Raw genomic sequence first — 19,508 nt, forward strand, 5'->3', positions numbered from 1 at the left:
TGGGAGAAGGGGACCTCTAATACCCGGTGTGATCCAGCAGCATAATTCCCTGGCGATCTGAAGGAGTGTAAATAAGAGACTTTATCGAGTGTTTTGGGGTCTCTGAGGTCTTGCTTGAGCCTTGGTACTGAAAACAATCCAGGAGCTATTCAGTTAGATTATGGATGATTTGTCAGGCATAGTATGAGAGAGATAAATGCACCACAGACCAGGAAGAACACTCATCATTGTGCACCTTGCAGGCATTCCTCATGAGGTCACAGGAAAGAACACAGATGGCTTTTTCCTCAGTTGTATGATAGTGACTGCAAACCTCTTTGCATTTCCCTTCCTTTATTGAAACATCCTTTTCCAGCAAAGAAATCCCTGGGGTATAGTGTCTGGTCGGTTTTCTAAGCATTCTAAAAACCTTTCTTTTTCTCTAATTTCAACCCGTTCTCTATAAAATGAGATGAAACTAAACCTGTTGATTTTTTTCCCCAGTTATTGATGAACAAGCAAATTGGATTAAAAAGATATGAAGTGGATGGAAGAAAAGTCCTTTTTTATTTTGATGAGGTAATGATTTTGTTTCTTATAATTTTGTTGCTTTTCAATGAAAGGCAAATGACCGGTGAATCAGGCATAGATACATATTGATGTTGATGGTCCCTCACAGATGAAGGTTACCATGCAGCTTTAACTGGCCGCTTGCTTGAGCCTCTTTTGAGGCAGGTAGGTGTTGTGGTTTTGGTTGGAAACCAAAGCATAATAGAGGCAAGTGATTAGCTTCAGCCTATATAGAATTTCTGGGTAGGTATTAGTTAATTTTTGCTTCAAAATAATCTAACCTTCAGGTACAACTAGTGTTGCTAAAAGGACGGAGTAAAAGTGCAGTCTAATTCAGATCTCACAGCACATACCTGAGAGTGGAAGATGAGATCTCTCCTGGCTTGGTCATCAGCAGTAAATTGTTAGCTAGTTGCATTAGCAAGCTGGCTGATGACAGGAGTGGTGTTAGGTAAGTCAGAGAATAGAGCTTGAGTTTCAGGTTTGACTTTCTAACATTGTTGTATGGCAAGGATGTGCTTTAAAGACCAGCAAAGTATCACGTATTTTAATTCATCCTGTTTGGCTTTTATTCATTATCTTTGTCTCTATACCTAGTATTGGAGGTGTCTTTGTTCTCCCCAAGTCTCCAGCACAGCGAGGAGCATTAGGGGCACATGCTACGTTTATTTGTCTCTCTCTTCACTTAAAGTGCAGGTTTTGTTACAATAAGTCTTTTACACAATTTCATACAGATTCCTAGCCAGTGCATGACCTGTGTAAAGTTTCAAGCTTTCAGAGAGCATATAGTTGGGAAAACAGCTCCTGTTCCTATCAAAGTGTATGATTACTATGAGCCAGGTATGTGCCTGTTTTCCTTTGATTTTTGCCAGTATTAGAACTGTAGGCATAAGGCTTACTTGTGATTTCTCATTCTTGCTGGCTTGCAGCTTTTGAAGCAACTCGTTTCTACAACGTGAGTGAAAACAGTCCCTTGGCTCGGGAGCTCTGTGATGGGCCAACGTGCAATGAAGTGGAAAGCTCAGCTAGCCAATGGGTTGGTAAGTTGCACCAAAGCCAAGCAGATTTTTTCGAAAATGGAGCACACAGACATACTTTCCAGGAGTTCAGAACTCAAAATGATATTTAGAAAAATGCTCTATTTCACTATCTGTGTTAGTGGAAGTTTTACAAAGGTTTGTGGGATAGCAATATTAAACTTAGGACAGCCAAACAGACCAGTGTAGTCTGATCTTCAGTCATCAGAGTGACTATTATTTGCTTCAGAGTCAAGGTATAATGTGTAATTCTGGAAGAATGTGCACAAGGTGAGATGTGTTAATAAACATAAAGGTAAAAACTTTCAAATGCAATTTGGTTTTCTTTCTCTACAATATCTTGCAATAGAGTTCCACAATTAACTGTAGGAAGATTGAACAATTTCATGCATCAGTGAAAGAAATAACTTTCCCCAGAAACTATACGTTCCTTTCTGTTCTCTGTCATACAAAACAGTTGCTTTATCCTATATCTGGAATTTGCTTCAATATGGTTCTTTCAGAAAGACAGCTTTATTCCCCAAGCTTTTTATGCTACCAAGTTTGTAAATTCCTATGAGAAGTCTTAGGTTAGGGACTTCAACATGAAAACTTATATCAGAGAAATAGAAGAAAATTGCCACTCCATCTTCCCCTTCCCTATGCTATGCAAAAATATTGCTTTGGATGTTTGTGTTTACTTTTCAGGCTTTGTTCATTCTGGACCATGCAATAACATTTTTGGCTGCTTGGAGGATGAGTATTTCGAGCAGTGCATGTGTTCGCGAGACTGTGGCTATGATGGGGAGCCTGTATGTGGATCAGATGGACAGATTTACCCGAATCATTGCCAGATGGAAGTAGCATCGTGCAGGAATAATACAAGGATAGAACAGATGCCCATGTCTCAATGTTCTGCCTGTAGGTTTCATTCAATTCCCTTTTCTGTTATGATCTAGTTGCAGAACACTACAAATCCTCGTCTAAGCAAATGATAATTACATATGTGTGGTAGGGAAAAGAGGAGAACTCAAAACCTCCTATCTATTATTTTGCCACTCATACTACAGGGGATTAAATTATAAGAGCAGCTGCCTTCCTGCTTAGGTCAGAATAACTGGTTTTCTGTTCTCATGAATACATGTTTTACCAATCGGAATGAACTTCAGAGAAAATTAGTGATAGTGTTTTATCTGAAGTGAATAATCCTAGATAAAAATCACATCCATGAAATGTAACATTCTTTGGAGATTCTGCATGGGCTTTCAAGATGTGCAGTGTAGTAGCTCAGTGAACTGAGTATTCCACCCCTGGAAATGCAAACATTTTCTAGAGACTCATTAACAAATTTTATGACCAATGCATTTGTTTTTATTTACAGCCAAGAATTTGCCAGAAGAAAGGGAGACACAATCCCACACAGCTGAGCAACCCAGTGTTCAACAAACACCAGCAGGTAATATCATACCTTTGCATTTATCCAAGGCCTTTTTCTTTAGCAAAGTTAAAGCTTATCCTATCACTGCATAAAAGTATATATGGCTCTTAAGCACATTTAAGTAAAGATGCTGAATTTCTTCATCTTTTAGAAAAGACAGAACATTCAGAAATCAGGAAAAATTAAGAGGTCAAGGAAACTTAGGATGGTAACTATTCAACAACAGACTAGCTCTTCTAGTCTTTTTCCTTTCAGGAAGTCTTGAATGATACCTGTTCTATTCAATGCACGTGCAAGATTTAGGTAATTGTTCATAGGAGTGGGCAAGTGAACATCCTATTTTCTCAGCCTTGGTATGTTTGAACAACACATACTCTGATCTTTTCTTCAATGTTAAGCTGGAAAGATCACATTTAAAACCAGGCTGATGTAATGTGTTTCAACAAACAACTGAACAGGACATGACAACAGACCAAACCATTGCAAGAACTAGGATCCAGGTGGATTAACTTTGTCTCTAGCAGTTCTGTGCAAAAATTGAGCTGGCAGTCTTGATTCTCTCAGAGCTGCTGTTTGAAATAAAGGGCCTTAGTGAGCAAAAATGTTAAGGTCAGTAGATGGAGTAGCCAGGAATTTGACTGCTCATTTTATTTGGTGCTTATGTTCATACACTTTTTTCCAAGACTCATGTCGAACTTGCTCATGGCTCACAATAAATCTCACCAAGAAGCAGTGGAGGGTCAACAGAATAGTTTGTTTCATGCTGTTTCTAGTAAATAAACTGGACTAGATTTTTCCTGGCTGCTTTCCACTCATTAATTTTCCCCTGGCCTCTAACTCTCCTAACAAATCAGTAAAACAAGTTAATTCTTCAAGAGAAGACTCTGTGCCTTCTCATGTCCTTCTTGTGCACCAGAGTTCTGACAAGCATGTGTCCAACATGAGAGACACTGTCCTGTTCTTTGCCCTTCCTCTCCTCTACAGAAGTTGATGGACAGTTTTCTCATTAAGTTGTAAATGTGTAGTGAATATTCCATTATGACTATTTCTATAGGTCATTCAATCTTACAGTGTTTAGTGTCTCATGTTTTCCCTCCCTTTTTTTCTGGACTTAGTGTGAAAATATATATATATATATATATATATATATATATATATATATATATATATATACACACACTGTCTGTTGGAATAACTGAGATGAATGCTTGTTGTCTTTTATTCTGTGCAAATGCTGTGTACTCAGCATGGAAACTCTGTTTGCAATCTGAACCCTTTAAAGCAGCATTCCCAAATTGCTCTGTAGGGCACTGCTGGTATGCAAGGCCATAGAAAGTGTTTTGCTGCTGGTCTACAAAATGGGACTGCAATGACATTATTTTCAAATAAAAATTTGATAGTAAAAATATGGTTACCTGAGAAAAATATTGTGGAACTTGATGGTAGTCCACAGTCCAAAAATTCCTGGTTACTATTGTGCATAGGAGTGTTACAGTGCTTCTGAACTAATCTGCATTAAAGTATCTGTCTAAGAAAAATAACCCTCTGGTTTCTGTTCTAAACAGACAAAAGCACTGTTAGCTCAGAAGGCTATCAATAAAAGCAAAAGTGGAAACTCTGATTTATTTATTTATTTATTGTGTGTGTGTGTGATTTTATACAGATATTAGATTAACAAACCTGTATGCCGTAAGGATATGTTTGTCAAAGCACAAGCAGTTAGAGCTGTCTTTATTTTAGGATCTGTGAGTGTTCAAGTTGAGAGTCTCCTGGAAGGCAGATACTCTTCTGAACTGAGCTGTCTGAGCAGCCATGGCAGAGTGAGCATTCAAAAATAAAACTGACTAAATCCTGCATCAGGAAAAGAGCCCAGCATGTGATTTTCATTAATCCTCTGGGCTCCTCTCAGGTCAACCACATGGTACATGAATCAAAGTTTAACAAATGAATGAATCCCTCCTTATACACAGGTCTCATTTGGACTCACTGGTTTGTTAGCATTGAAGCATGTGATTGGTTTAAGTCGGCTCAGGTGCTCTGGGTTTCTAGTGAAAGTTCTGATGAGCCATGTCTAAATCTGTGATTTCCTAAAAGGATGCAAAACTCCAGGAGCCAAATCAAGCTTAGGGCAGGTTGGGGAAACTGCCTCAGTGTGTTAATCTTCAGGAAATACCATTTTCTTGGAGAACCGCGTGGTGTTTATATTGTCTGAAATGCTTCTGTATTTGCCATATGACTTGTGCAGGCTCAGCTTGGTTTGATTGATGCTTTCATTGTTAGCTCTTGTCTATGTTACCCCAGCAATGGAAACAATGAGAGCCAGCTTCCTTCCAGCAAACAGTGGGGAACTTCATAATGTGTTCGGGCTTACTCTGACAAACGCATACTTGCAGTGTAGTTCCATATACACCAGTGAGTTTGCTAGAATAAACAATAGCTTTTGAGTTATGCTATTCAAGGTAAGCAATTGTATATAGATGGTCCTGAAAAATCAGGATGCAGCGCTTCTTGCAGCACCTAGCTATTGTCAAAGCATTTTAAAATGCCTTTCAAAAGTCTGTAGCAGATGTTGCAGCAAGTGAGGCACAATGGCTGAGGTTTGACCTTAAAACTGTAGCCTTTTTTTGTACCGATGGGTAGATCCTCTTTGTATCTTTAGAAATATTCTTATGATTGAGAGGGAGGTGTGCAGGGTGACAGGACTCAACTAAAACAACTCATGCCTGAATCCCCTTCCTCAGCGGTTCTTTCTCACAGGTATATTACTGAGACTCAGAGGGATGGAACAGGCTTTTGATGAGTAGCATGGACCCATGTCTGCCTCTAAGCATTGAAGATCTGCTAGTATGCTTTCACAGCCTGTTCCAGTCATATTTGTTTGGACTGAAAGCTCCTGGAGCAGGATTTTGGTTGTTAACTGGAGTATCAGTATCTCAAGTGCCTCTCTGTCGGTGGCTTTCCTAAGATCATTGTCACACTAGGCTACAAAAATATGGGTGGATTTCAGAGCCTCGGGGATCCTCAGTAGCTCTGATACCATCTCTCTGATGAAGCGGTGCTTTGACTGCTTCTATAGATCATTAACGCTCTTCTGAAATTGCCTAAATCTGCTCTGCCAAAAGTGCTAAATGTATAGCCACTGATGTTGGAAGACAATATATTGATATGACGGTAATGTTGCGAATCTACATGTACTTGATAGAAAAGCAATATCCAAGTGCGTTGCGGCAGTATTCAGTGGTATCAGTGCTGCTGTGGTGTCACGCTCTGTGCTGCTCTGAGCAGGCAGCCCACCCAGCTGCGTGCTGTCTGACCCCCCAGCCTTCTCCCCACAGCTGGACCCCTATTATTTATACAGTTCTGCTCTAGCAGTTAGAAGGGCCAGTAGCTGGAAGAAAATTCTAGGTGGAATTATGATACTTTCATTTGGTAGTCTTATTACTATTTTTTAAAAATGAAATGCCATCACCCATTACTAGCTGCTAACAGGAACATCGGAGTGAACTCTGCTTCCAGGTGGAGTCATCTCGCAACACTCCCTGGCAGCCGCATTATTCACAGGACCGCTGTTCTTTTAGGATTGATTGAACTGGCAATGGGCCATTTTTCCTTTCACCCCATCGGTGTTCAGCAAACATTGGCTTAGGCACAAACATTTGGAGATGGGGGAGTGGTTTGTATGTAACAGGAAATGTCGGCCTTTTGTCTTTGCTTTGATTCCAATGCCGCATTCCTGGGAAGAGCAAGGTCTGTGATGTTAATTCTGTCCCTGGTGGACAGCAATCATCCATTCATAGAACGAGCTCATGATCTGGCAGGTTCTCACATGGAGAAGGCCAAGAAGAAGCGAACACAGAGACTGACTCTGCTTTCAGGCAAGCATTCCCTTGCCTAGAGCTGAGCCTGTTGCTGGAAGGATGTGGGAGGCAGCAGGGAAGAGCCTTCAGATATTTTATTTCTAGAGAACAAACATTTTCAAAGGCCTTGATGAGTGTTCCCCTTAAATAAAGCCAACTTTGCAGGGGAGGGAGAAGGGGGACTTTTCTTCCCTGCAACAGCTACGTTTCAGTGATTGCTTTGGTTTGGATTAGAGCAGTGTATACAGAAAGCAAACAGGAAAGATGGACAGCTGAGCTGGCTCGAGGAACAGTTTAGAAAACGGGGACTTATTGATATTCCTAGAAGTTTTATCTTGCAGTCTTTCACTCTGGACAGTGAGCAATCACCCAGCATAGAGAGGCACAGCCTGTTTTGAGTGGGATATGTACTGTGTGAGTGACCTCCCAATGTCTTAGTATAGACTGGAGTGAATGCAAGGAGGATAAATATCTTTTTCTGCCTGTCGTGTCTGTTCCCATCTTAAATGATGGAAGTTTCTCAGTGGTATGTGACTGTGCTGAAACAGATGTATCTCAGCTACTGCTAGTTCAGGCTGAGGGAGAAGTGAATGGCTTTGATGTAGGCTCGTGGCCTATTGTGCCAAAATCTTCTTTCTTGTTGGGCTGAAAAGAAATCTAGCTGCTTACACTGATCTATTTCATGACATGCACCAAGTAAACTACTCCATTACAGTCTGCCCTCTAGCTTTGTAACTTACTTTTATAAAACGGCGCTTAAATGAGCGCACACTTTACACATCTTCGTATGGATTGGACTCTCCTTAACTGAGGTACTTGGCTTGGACCTAGTCAAAGGAGAGTGATGTATTTCCAGGGTGCAGAGTAACTCATCTGTGACATCTGGCATTCCCAAGATATCTTTTACTTTTATCTTGCTATATACAGACCTCAGGGTGAACTGGTTCCTAACTTAAGCACCTCAGTTAGTTAGATACTTTAAAGTGAGACTTTGAGATTTTTTCAGATTACATGGCCCTTTTTTCTCCCCCCCACCTTTCATTTTTTCCAGTGCCCAGGTGTCAGACTGGGAAATTGAAAATTCTGATTTACAGCAGCTTTTCTCCTCACATGTGAATCTAAGCATGTGCACACATGCAGGTCCATTGACATGTGTAGCTGCCTTTACTCATGTAAGGCACTTACTTGGCCCCTGATTTGCCTCCCTGATTAAAATTCCTTTCCTCTTACGTCATTCCCCTTCTTTGTGATACAATATGTGATGCTGAAATGCAGTTTCTTTGGCTAAAGCACAATCTGACACTCTATGGTTTCCTTTCCAGCAGAGGAAGGCCCTCCACTACAGACAGATCTGTCATACTACTCCTATGAATATGAACCAGACCCCTATGCGTCGGAAGCTGATGTTTTTGAGATTGTGGCAGAACTGACAACAGCAAGCACATTAAAAGAAATGGACAAGATTCAGGAAGTAGTGACCACAGTAGAATGGTGAGCCGGAGAGCGGGGGATCATAGATCTGGTTTGAGAGTCAACATATAATGTACTAACTCATGTGTTGGGTCAAAGGTATTCAGTTCCTCAAAAGGGGCATTCTTACAACTGACTTGCTAACCTCTTTTGCAAGGAATCACCAGGAACAAGATCTTGCTAGGGCAGCATATAAAAGTCTTTGTGACCTGAATGTCTCCAACCCTAGCAGAATAAAAAGTGACCTTGTAAGATTCTCTCTGCCCAGCCCCAGTGATGCTTCACGAAGATATGTAATGGGAAAGTGACTTTTCTTCATTATCTTCTCTTTTCAACAGAAATATATAATTTAAATAAAGAGAAGAGGCTCAGAATCAACTCCTGTATGAGTTTGTTCCTACAGACGACCTGCTGCAGAACAGAAACCGAACGATGACTACTTCCTGATGCACTCAGAACTGTAGGCTTTGTTGCCCCATGGGGGGGGATCTGGAGCGCTAAGGGGGACACTCAGCGTTATTTTTCTGTCAATTTTCCTGCCTTTTGTGCATCCTCTTTGGAGTACTTCCAAGGATGGGAGACCAATATGCTGTGCCCTCTAGGTGAGAAAAATAGGGGCTGGAATTCAAACCTATAGACCATTTCAAAGTGTTTTCTCTACTATCAGAATATTGCAAATGCCATTTCCTAGCTACATTTAGAAGCTAAGTCCAGGCCTTGTGCTTAGCTGAACTGCTGTTTGAGGAAAGATGGCTGAGAAGTTTTCTCTCAAATTATAATAATAAAAATCAGTGTGTTTTGCTAATTACGACATAGCAAGAGGCTAATCATCTTCCCTAGCCCATAAGTCTACTGCACCCACGACAAAGTCCCACAAGAGAAAAACCTCCCTAGTGGCTCCATGTTCAGGAAAGTTGTTGGGAGGTACATTTCACAAGAGAAAACTGTAATCCACAGTCGGGCCTGAAAGGCTTGACTGTCTACCATGTGGCTGCGGGCTTCAGGTGCGGAGTTTGCCAGCCATAGCAGTGACAAGGATTAGGTGGGTGAACCCTCTTCATGTTGCACTATGTGCTGATAAGAGCTGCTTGCAGCCTTCTCAGCCCCTTTCCTCCTTGTAACGCTGGCATGAAAATAAAGCTGACCCAAGGTGCAGTCCTTTTAAATGCTTGCCTGACTTCACCAGTTACTTTTATTCTGCTCCCACTAGGATCCCCATACAATGGTTGTTCTGGATAGGGTAATCTATGCATAGGGCCTGGGTCTGCTGGCCAGTACAAATCACTGGTGTCACGGAGGCTGAACTCCCTTCGACTGACCTGCCCCAAGCAATGTGGTAAAACTAAAAACAAAAGCTTTGTGTTTCCAAAAGTGCAGGAGCCAAGATTTTTTGGTTTCCCTTCCTGCCTGGAGCAGCATTGTTCTCTTTGGAGGAGCTACATGCAATTGCCTGTTGCAAAATAGTGTTAATATTTTATCTTCCCACTTCTATTGTTACCAGGACCCAGAGTGGGGTGGAAACTCCTTTTGAGGGTGTTTATTGGTGAATGGAAACAGGAAAAAGCCCAGCTCCATTCATTTTTAGGGCTTGTTTACACAGGAACCATGACAAGAATATATCCCAGTATAGACATTCCATTCCAGAATAAAGGCAATTTTATTCCAGAAAAATGTCCACATGAGGACAAAACGGGAGGTATCCCAGGAGTTGGGCATATGTAGTTTCCAGTCCTTTTTGTCTGGGGCCAGATATTTGCAGAATGTAGTTGACATGATGAAGGTCTGGGTCTTGAAGTTCCCAGAAATTTCAGAACTGCTTTGCTGGCAAGTTCCCAAGCCTTCCTTCATGGCTGCCCTGAGCTTTCCTCACAGGATCTTGACGTGGCTTCTGCCCATGTGTACCCGCTGCTGCTCAGCAGAGGTTTTGCCACGTGTCTTCAGTGTGTCTTCAGTGTGCATGAACAGACCATGTCCTCACTGTGTCCGCACAGCACAGCGGAAGCACTGGCGGCTGCATTCCTGTCTGGCAGGTAAATAAATGCCTTTAAACTAAATTCCATCTCCTGTAAGCAACTGGCCTGGCAGACACTGGCTATTGTGTACACACACAGGACTGAGTCAATATTTATCCCCTGGGTAAATAACAGACCTAGTGTCAGCTGCAACAAGAGAGGTTTTTTTCTTTTCTAAATATCAAAGCTGCACAATACAAACCCTGCTGTTTGCTGGTTCCAGCCTCAGCTGTTTAATGCTTTGAGTCTGGGAGAATGAGACATTTAGTCACCCTGATAATGTCTGTGTGACTAGCTTCCCGCAGAAGATGGGACCTATGTTCTGGATTCTTGATTTTCCTGTCCTCTGTCCCTTTCTGACTTTAGTTTCCTTATCTCATCCATTGTGTGCTTCTGGATAGATATTTGAAGTAATTTTATATTGCTTGGTCTTCTCATAGCTCCTTGGGCAGTCAGACAGCATCACCAGTGGGGACAAGGAGATGTAGGTAGGGAGTTTCAGCCAAGTATTAAACCTGACTTTCTTTACTTTCCTCAGGCTCTGGTCCATGCAATGTACTAATTCAAGATGCAGACTTCTCCCCATTGCTGCCAGCTAAATAATTCCTTCTGGTGGTGCCAGCCCATCAATCACATCCTTGTTCCGTGGGGTCTCTGTGTGCCAGTGCACTCACCTGTTTGAGGCAGAGGAGTCTTGCTTCTGTTTTACAACTAGAAGAAAAGCCAGGGAGACCTGAACCCTCAGAAGGCAAAGGCAGAGCAGCCTTAGCATCCTTAAACAGAGACGGTTAGAACAGGACAGTGAGTGTGAGGTAATGTGCCAGGGTTTCTGGATCCTGGAGAGTGAATTCACCTTTAGTGTTTCTTCACAGCTTTGGCACTTTCAGGGAAATCACTAGTCTATCTGCTTTTGGCAACCTCCGCCTCCCCCCAGTCTTGCCACACCAAACCAGTTCCTTTCTGTAGTTAAAAAAAAAGTAATTTTATTTAAAGAATTGAATAAAGGAACCTGCAATTACACAGTTGTGGTTGCCATTTCTCCCCTATCACAGGAGTAAAGGAGCAGGTCTCTGCCCTCTTTTCCACCCCAGCTGATGGTCCCTCTGTCCATAGCTTTTCCCTGGCCCAGATCTGTTGTTCATGTTTCTTGTAATCATCATTAATTCTTATCTAGGAAAAAAAAATTTCCTAGATTATTTTTCCTCCATTCATCAACATCCTACTTGGAATACAGAAACTCTTTAGGGCTAGGTCCATGAGAAGCACTGGACACAGCATAGCCTTATCAGACTCAATGTTATTCGTAGGCTTTGGCCCAGTTCTGACTCTGAAGCTTATCAGTCACGTTCCCATCCCTGAGAACACAAGGACATCTCAGCACTGGAAACTTAGGCTCCAAGTTTGTGAAGACCAGCCAGTCGTAGTCTGGAGAGAAGGGATTAATTTTTTTCACCAAGGAAGAGACCAACTTGGTGGTGGAAAGCCAGCAAGGACAGCAGACCTGCTGCTGCTTTGGGCTTTGAATTGTTTTGGCTTAGAGACATTTGCCTCCCTCTGTCAGAGAGATGTTTCTCCTTTCTTTTTTGTGATGATCCCTCACTGCAAAATGAGAAAAGTGCCAGTGGGTTTGTAAGACACAGAAATTCCTACTTACATCAAGTTATGTTACTGAATAGCTGCAGCAGTGCTAGTTATCAGTGATTTTTGCTTGCAATCCTTTCAATGAAATTAATATTTATATATCTGTAACTGTACATTATGCAGAGTAATCACTACCGTGGTATTTATTTTAAAGCAATAGTTCCCTTGTTCTTTCTTGTCCAAGTGTTTTGGTTTTGCCTCTTTCCCTCCTTCTTAATCAGCCTCAATAGAAAACAAACACCAGAAGAATGTTCAGTTTGCTTGAAGAACGTCATTGAAACAACAGTACTTGCTTTGCTGATGTCGACTATTGACATTTAATGCACAATAACCTGGTTTTCATTATTGTGAATAGATCATCTATTTAGAAAACCTCAGCTCAGTTTGGGTTTTGGGGTTGGGGTTTGGTTTTTTGTTGGTTTTTTTTTTTTTTTAGTACTTGCTATTTCTGACTGAGTGGCAATAGCCCTGGCTACACCAGGTCTCCTGTGTTCAGTAGCTGGCACATCCTCTGCACGTGCAGTACTGCACCCATAGGAGACAGGCTCTAGTTTTTCACCTCCATTTCACCCCTGCACATACATGTACGTGCAAACAGTTCTATGACCATTTTTGTTTTGTTCACACAAATCTTAGCAAGTCTGAGTCCAGAAAAGGGTTTGTTTTAGATTCTGATAAATATTTTATTAAAAACTGATTTTAAGACTTATCTTGTCTGCCTCTACTTATTCACATTATAGGCTGTAAGTTTGTTTGGTAATAGGTTAGGGTGAGGACAGAAGTCCTGTCTGTACCAGTAAAACTAAAGAATTCAGGAACTCTAAGAAGGTTTATTGCTCATTTTCTACCTTGCTGCTTACTGGGATATGGCCTAGTTGTGTCTGAGAGATGAGCTGGCTGCATTTTGTCAAGTTGCAACAGCTTCCAATAAGCAACAAGTCTGGTCACCTGTTTCATGAGAGACAGCGCTTGATTATGTGAGACATTATACAAAAGAAGTGTGGAGTTCTAGAGCGAGGGTTTTCTCAATTCCTTCTTTAATATTTCCCTTCAAGAGACATAATTTTTAAAAAAATCCATTAATACAATCTTTGCCCTAAAGAAATTAGGGATGCCAAGGGTCATTTGCAAAAATAGGGATTAGTAAATGGGATTTTTACACTTGTTACCAACAATGGGCTGACATTACTATGATGTTGCTTACTAATCAAGCCAAGAATGTATTTGCTAGAAAAGTGCTCTACATTCTCTTGACAGAATATTTTAGTTCAGGAGAGTACCTTTCACATAGGTACTTCCTAGTACTTAAATGTTTAGAAATTTGGTTTTGCAAGTGCCTGTTCTTTTTCAGTTTTAGGTGAGGGGAGTATGCGTTCAAGGACAGCAAGCAAGTCAGTAGCAGAAAAAGAAATAGAACACAGATATCATCAGCTTGCAAGATGTATTAGGAAAACCAGACCTAGGTATATTAGCAAGAGCATCCCTGGCAATATGTGACCAGATGAGAAGCTGCATGCAGTGTCCCAGTAACAGATCTATACGTGTTCAGCACTCCGCATCTTGTCTGGGCTCCACACCTCTCAGAATCCTGTGGCCCAGGTTTATTCAGTTTTAGCTACTCAGATGGGAGGAAGGACTTGTCTCCTGGTAAATACTGCTCACTGCTCTGGATGAAACTTGTAGGATCCCAGTGTTGTCTTCATCTTATCCCCAATGTATGTTGTGAGTGCCTTGGGAGCACGAAGCTGGGATGGAGGCTTACACCAGTGAATCTTTGGAACTTTTTTGAGGGAGTGTTTCCTTGGAGGTTTTTAGGGATGTGGTGTTTTGTTTTCTGTGACTGAAGAATCTTCTTCTCACCTTATCCCTGAAGTCTTCAGAAACGTAGTAGTAGACAAAGGGATCGGCGCAGCTGTTAAAAGTGCTGATGGCCAGGCTCACCATGTAGCTGATGTACAGGTTGCCATACAGCTTGGAGTTATAGCTGGAGTAATGAACAAGGAGCAGAACGTTGCTGGGTGTGTAGAAGGCCACAAGTGTGAACAGCACGAGAGCTGTGAGCTTCATAGAGTAGGAGTACCGCTTCCCACTGTCCAGGAGGGCTCGCAATACTGAGCAGTAGCTGAACAACATCACCACGAGAGGAGCGAGGAAAGCACAGGCGATCAGGCAGATGAAGTAGTAGAAGTAATAGCCATCATCCTCGTGCCTGGGGAGAACATCGTGGCAGAGAGTGACGTTTACTCCGTACAGGGGATATGACTGCTGCTGCAGAGTCAGGGGCAGGATGAGGACGGCAGCACAGAGCCAGATGGCAGTGCAGGTGCAGGCAGCAAAGGCAGGAGTGCGGAAAGAACGCGAAAAGAAAGGATGCACCACAGCCAGGTACCGGTCAACACTGATGCATGTGAGCAGCAGTACTGAGCAGTACATGTTCCCATAGAAGAAAGCTGTGGTGAGCCGGCATAGGCCTTCCCCAAAGGGCCAGTTATTGCCCAGGAAATAGTAGAAAATCTTGAAGGGCAGCACCAATATGAGCAGCAGGTCTGCTGCAGCCAAGTTCATCAGAAAGACAGTGGAGGTCAACTTCTCAGTCCTGGTGGCCAAGACCCATAGGGCCAACCCGTTGGAAGGCAGCCCCACCAGGAAGATGAGGGTGTAGAGGCAGGGGATGAGCCGCACTGTGACCACGCTGCCCAGCTGAGAGCGTGTGGCCTCATGTATCAACAGGTACGTGATGTTGTTTATGATTGCCTTTTCCCCAGGGATGGCTCGGGGACACGGTGTGATCTCTGGTGTCGTTGCCTGCTCGTTGGTGCTGTTCTGAGAGTAATCTGTCAGATAAATGCAGTCTGTTACTTGCTGCTTGTGCGGTTACCCTTGTACTTTGCAGAGCAGGCTGCATACATAACGTTTACCCTAAAGGCTACGGTTTTGCATTTTACGTTGGGGTCCCTAAAAGTGGGAGTGTTGTGTAAAATGCTATTGTGTGATGGGCAGAAAAAGTTGCCTAACAGAATTAGGTGTGCAGGAATAACCATCAGCAATCTTACTGAAAATTTACACGATTCTTCTGTCGTGTGGTTTCCCACAGCTCACAAATGATTGCTATATTTTACAACTATCAGCAGGCCTGGGGAACCAGAGAGCGATTCCTCTGCCCAGCTTTCAAAAGAATCCTAAGACCTGGGGCCACTCCAGATTAAAGTGATGGCTGTGGGAGTCTAACTTTTAGCTAAAGATTTTGGTTTCAAGTGCTCTCTGTTTTATTTCTCCTCTAATTTTTCTTTCTCTTTCTAGTTTCTTTCACCCCAGTTTCTTTCTCTTCTGTATCCCCTTCTCTCGTCTCCCGCTTCAACTACAGTATGCATGAATCTCAATTAGAGTGTGCTCCTATGCGATAGCTTTAAAAAAAAGAGTTTTCAGGGGTCTTATAAAGGTACTGGATATCCAGTACTTTAAGAAGCAGCAATTTTTCTCCCAAAGATACACACTCACCATCATAGTCAGGAGAGGCCAGGCAGAGTCCCCAAAAGGCACAGCACAGCATAAGCCCGTGTGACAGCCGTCCACTCCTGAGGGTCTCCATTCTGGTGCAGGATCCAATAGTGCACTACTGTGCTCAGAGCTGTGTAGGAAAGGCAGTACTAGTGACCCTGCTTACGCATTTCCTTCTGTTAGTCCTTAACTCACGGAAGCACCAGGCTTTTCCCATAAAGGATGAAGCGTATGAGGGGCTGTCACGACATGCACAAGTGTGTGTTGCCCAAGCAGAGACTTAGCACCGGTATCGGACGCAGGACTGGGAGGAGCATACGTGTCCAGATCTACAGTATATTGGGGCCGTACTTAATTGTCAGAGCTAGACGATGGCTCAAGTGACTCATTTGGACCTCCTTCCTGCTCCAGAATATTCCTGGAAATAACAGATGTGGTCAGATTTGATGCAGTCTGAACTTGGTTTAGAGTGTAAACTGAACTTCTGACCTCCTACATCAAACATCCTTCCACCCAAGAGAGACCCAAGTGGCTCTGTGTGAGATTCAAGGTCTTTCCCCACACCCTGTTCAAGATGCTTTCTGGTAGTGCAAATTGCGAAGATATCATCCCCTCACAGAAACAAATGAAGTGCAGGAGAGCTGCAGATCCAGACAAACCTCCCCAGCTCCCAGGGATTACACAGGGCTCTTGCAGCCTCATGTTGTGGCAATTCAAGGTTTTTAGTGTCTGCCCTGCAGCCCCCAGATCAGGCTGGGCCTTTCAGAGTTCTCCTGTATTTTTAATTTCTGCTCCTGCTACCTGGCTAAAGAGGGGACAAAGCTCCTGCACCTTCTTTCTTGATCTCACTGCAGAGGTTGATCAAAAGTCCTGTGGGTCGGAGCTATTTGCTTTTGAAAGAATCAGCACTAGCACCAGCCTTGGGATGCCATAACATACAAACGATAAGTGGCAGGGTCTCACGGCTTTAGGGAGACACTGTGCTTCCGCTGATAAACTACCAGGAACAGGGAGAGCAGCTCCATCCAGCAGGAAAGGGGCCTGACAAGGGTGTACGGGAAGTCTCTGCTGTTGGGTAGATAATGGTGGATTTCAGTCACTCTTGCCCAAGAAGAGCTGTGTTTTTCCAGAGATGTGCAGTCTCCACCCAGTAAACCCCCAAGAGGGTTGAGCGCTCTGGGTTAGCTAATAGCCTGGAGCAGCGGCACGCCGCTGCCACATACCTGCTGGTTGTATGGGGAAGACGACTCGCGTAATGGTGTAAGAGGGACTGGCAGACGTTCCCTGAACCTTTAAGATCCTTTGCTGCTTGGTCCCCCCTTCTCTAACTCCTCGAGAGTGTAAGTTCCTTCTGTGCTCTGCCTTGCACAGCATTGCTGGGAAAGTCCCAAATCCTCTCCCAACACCTGTGTAAGAGCCCCAGCTCGAACACTTCCCAGTGGTCATCAAGTGGGTAGGCCAGTGGGGCAGAGCTTGAGAGGTTGCTGGTTTTTAGGCTTTTGCTCTCCAGTCCCCTGCCTGGCTCTGCAAGGGAGTAAAGACAGAAGCTGGAGTCTGGGCAGTAGGAACTGTAAATTTGGTTTGGCAACCTGAGGAGTAGTTCATTTCTTTCTCCTCAGCTTATGAATGGCCTCTTCTGTGAAGGTTGCAAATCTGAGCCTGGCTGCTGTTTGATGAGATTCTTCTATTCCAAGGAGAAAATGATCCTATTTCCTTTGCTTTCACCATATTCCCACATCCTTGTGCCGAGCGTGTCGAGAGGTGGAGTTCCACTGGCAGGGACAGGGAAGATGCAATGTTAGATGTTTTGCTTTTGTGATTCTCTCAGGATTTATGAACCATTACAGAATGACTCATGTGGCCACATATTTTCCATGCCTCAGCCAGGATCCTTTCCATGCTCTGTATGCAAAAAATTAAACATAATCAGGTTCAGATAGTGTGCAAATCGCAGCCCTGCTTCCTATGGCCAGGTCTCTGGAGTGGAGCAGAGAGAGGTTACTCATTGCTGTGTCCTTCATTTTTCAGATGCTGTGTGATCTTTAGTGACTGCTTTAGATGCAGAACAGCTTGCTTGAAAATTCGAATGCCAGAGGTTTGTCACGGCTTGTTAACATCTCTTTAAGTCGTGTGATCCCTGCCCTGTGGGGTAACAATTTGGTTTTAAAGTAATTCATTGTGCAATAGATCATCTCCTGGGAGAAGGCGCTCTTTTATTCCATGGCTCTGAACCCAAAAGATGTAATGCTGGAAAACAGGCTAGGGATTTTAAAGCTCAGAGGGAGGGTACAAACACCACCTGGCCTGTCCCATACAGCTTTAAGGCTTGGAAGAGCAAATTGTGGTAGGCAAATAATGGGGCTTGCTATTTCTGCTCTGTTCCAGCAGCTCCAGAGAGTTCTCCAGCTGCAGCCAGCAGGTGTGAAGACAGAAATCTTAGTGCAGCTAGTACCTGCCCCAGGCTGAGCTCGCATTTGCGATGCAGACACGAGAGGCAGCTGACCACGGAGGCAGCAGCCCTGCCTTAGCGCCAGCTGCATGAAGCATTTCCACCAGTGTCAGCACAGCCTCACATTTTCCATGAATGCAATGCTGGCCCTGCCTTTCCCAGCCACGGGGTGTGCAAGCATCTGAGCCTTCTCAGAACCACAAGGCACAGAAAACTTCCACTGACTATTGAAATAGAAATGATGGTCCTTTGAACCAGGTTCCCCCTACCCCAGATTTGTCTTCGCAGGCTCTGGCACGTACAAAATGACTTCGTACCTTGGGCACTCTTCCTGACTTTGCCATCACACTGGCTCCCCCTCCCCTCGCTTCGTCAGGTCTCTTACCATCTCCCTGAGACTCTCCCCAGCTCCAGGGAATCTCCCTGCCTCTCTTCTGCTCGTTCCACAGTTCTCCTGCTCCACTGGGATCCCACCCATCTCTTCCCTTGGTTATGCCACACCTTCTCCTCACCACTTACAAGACTTATGCTGGTGTAACACTTTGGGGGACACAGGTTTTTCTCAGAACTACTCTTCTACATGCTTGCAGTTTTTACTTCAGAGTGTAGAAGTCCACATGAAGCCATCCTTCAGGAATATTTGAAGTTTCTTTTTGGATTCATCCCTTAGCACAGGTACGGTTTAGAATGGCTGGACTTTAGTCTTTAATTTTGATGAGTGGAAGACAGAGTGTACCTCTAGTTTCATTAAGGCTAAGTTAGTTACTCATTTCTAATCCAGCGGAATGGCTAAAGCATGAAGAAAAACTCAACTCATATTTACACATATACTTCTAAACTGCCTCTCACTGGTTCGCAGTCCTGTATTTCTGTGCATCACTGCAATACAGAAACATGAAAAAAAAAAAAAAAAAAAAGTCCTGAAATATTAAATACTGAATTCAGGTACTCCCTTTAGCAGTTCTTAATTTAATTTAGAAAACCATTAATTCTTACTCCATCCTGCGAACCTGAAAGATTATTTTTAAGCTGTCTGTCTTTGCCAAAGCTGTCCACTTGCTGAGATCTCCAACTGCTCTTGGCTGATGTCAGATCTGGCTGTCCCTCCCCTTGAGCACAGGGAATGTCCTCTTTGTGAGAAGTCCAAGATCTCTGCGAGAAGACTTGTGTAAAGTGGACTGTGTCCTCTGAGACGCCACTACCATCATTTTAATCAAATTATTCCATGCAATTTATGCATCAGAGGATTGTTATTAGGAGAACAACAGCTTGTTTCCCTGTGAGCAAGTAATACGCTGCACAGAAAGCAGAGTTGCTTTTTGTTATGGCAACGGAAGTGTTGAGAATGATGTAAAGGAAACTCCTATCAGATCTGGGTCACATCACTACAGCTTAATTTGCAAAATCTACACATTCATTTGTTGTGCAGAGCTCACAGGGAACACAGTTAAACATGTTATTACCCAGGAATTTGGGGAGGTTGAGGGAAAGGCGGGTGGAGGGTTATTTTCATGGTTGCAGTTGTATTGTCTTAACCTGTAGCAGATGTGCTTATAGATTTCGGAACTGGAATCAGTC

The 19,508-nt window shown here is 43.3% G+C and overlaps 2 protein-coding genes across 5 annotated transcripts in view; one reads left to right on the forward strand and one right to left on the reverse strand.

The window, feature by feature from the left end:
- Positions 1–12,690, forward strand: part of CPAMD8 (C3 and PZP like alpha-2-macroglobulin domain containing 8) — a 65,395-nt gene extending 52,705 nt beyond the window's left edge. For all 4 annotated transcript variants that reach the window (XM_041127886.1, XM_030032349.2, XM_030032352.2 and 1 more), the window contains 7 exons: positions 484–558; positions 1,284–1,389; positions 1,479–1,589; positions 2,274–2,486; positions 2,947–3,021; positions 8,183–8,351; positions 8,669–12,690. In XM_041127886.1, coding sequence (XP_040983820.1) covers positions 484–558; positions 1,284–1,389; positions 1,479–1,589; positions 2,274–2,486; positions 2,947–3,021; positions 8,183–8,351; position 8,669 — 750 coding nt within the window. In that variant the 3' untranslated portion in view covers positions 8,670–12,690. The remainder of the gene's footprint in view (positions 1–483; positions 559–1,283; positions 1,390–1,478; positions 1,590–2,273; positions 2,487–2,946; positions 3,022–8,182; positions 8,352–8,668) is intronic.
- Positions 12,691–13,001: 311 nt separating this feature from the next.
- F2RL3 (F2R like thrombin or trypsin receptor 3) lies at positions 13,002–17,188 on the reverse strand. The gene is made up of 2 exons (XM_030032356.2): positions 15,482–17,188; positions 13,002–14,817 (listed from the first exon to the last, which is right to left on the reverse strand). The coding sequence occupies exons 1-2, from the start codon at positions 15,570–15,572 to the stop codon at positions 13,742–13,744; spliced, it is 1,167 nt and encodes a 388-aa protein (XP_029888216.1). The 5' UTR covers positions 15,573–17,188; the 3' UTR covers positions 13,002–13,741.
- Between the last annotated feature and the right edge of the window lie 2,320 nt (positions 17,189–19,508).

This window comes from Aquila chrysaetos, chromosome 12 (genome assembly GCF_900496995.4).
Source record: "Aquila chrysaetos chrysaetos chromosome 12, bAquChr1.4, whole genome shotgun sequence".
Classification (NCBI taxonomy): Eukaryota; Metazoa; Chordata; class Aves; order Accipitriformes; family Accipitridae; genus Aquila; species Aquila chrysaetos.

Bases quoted from the DNA above. Each gene is read 5' to 3' on its own strand.
- F2RL3 (XM_030032356.2), bottom strand. From the start codon at position 15,572: ATGGAGACCCTCAGGAGTGGACGGCTGTCACACGGGCTTATGCTGTGC. The intron at 14,818-15,481 runs GTGAGTGTGTAT...TTTATCTGACAG, and splicing joins GGCCTCTCCTGACTATGATG to ATTACTCTCAGAACAGCACC.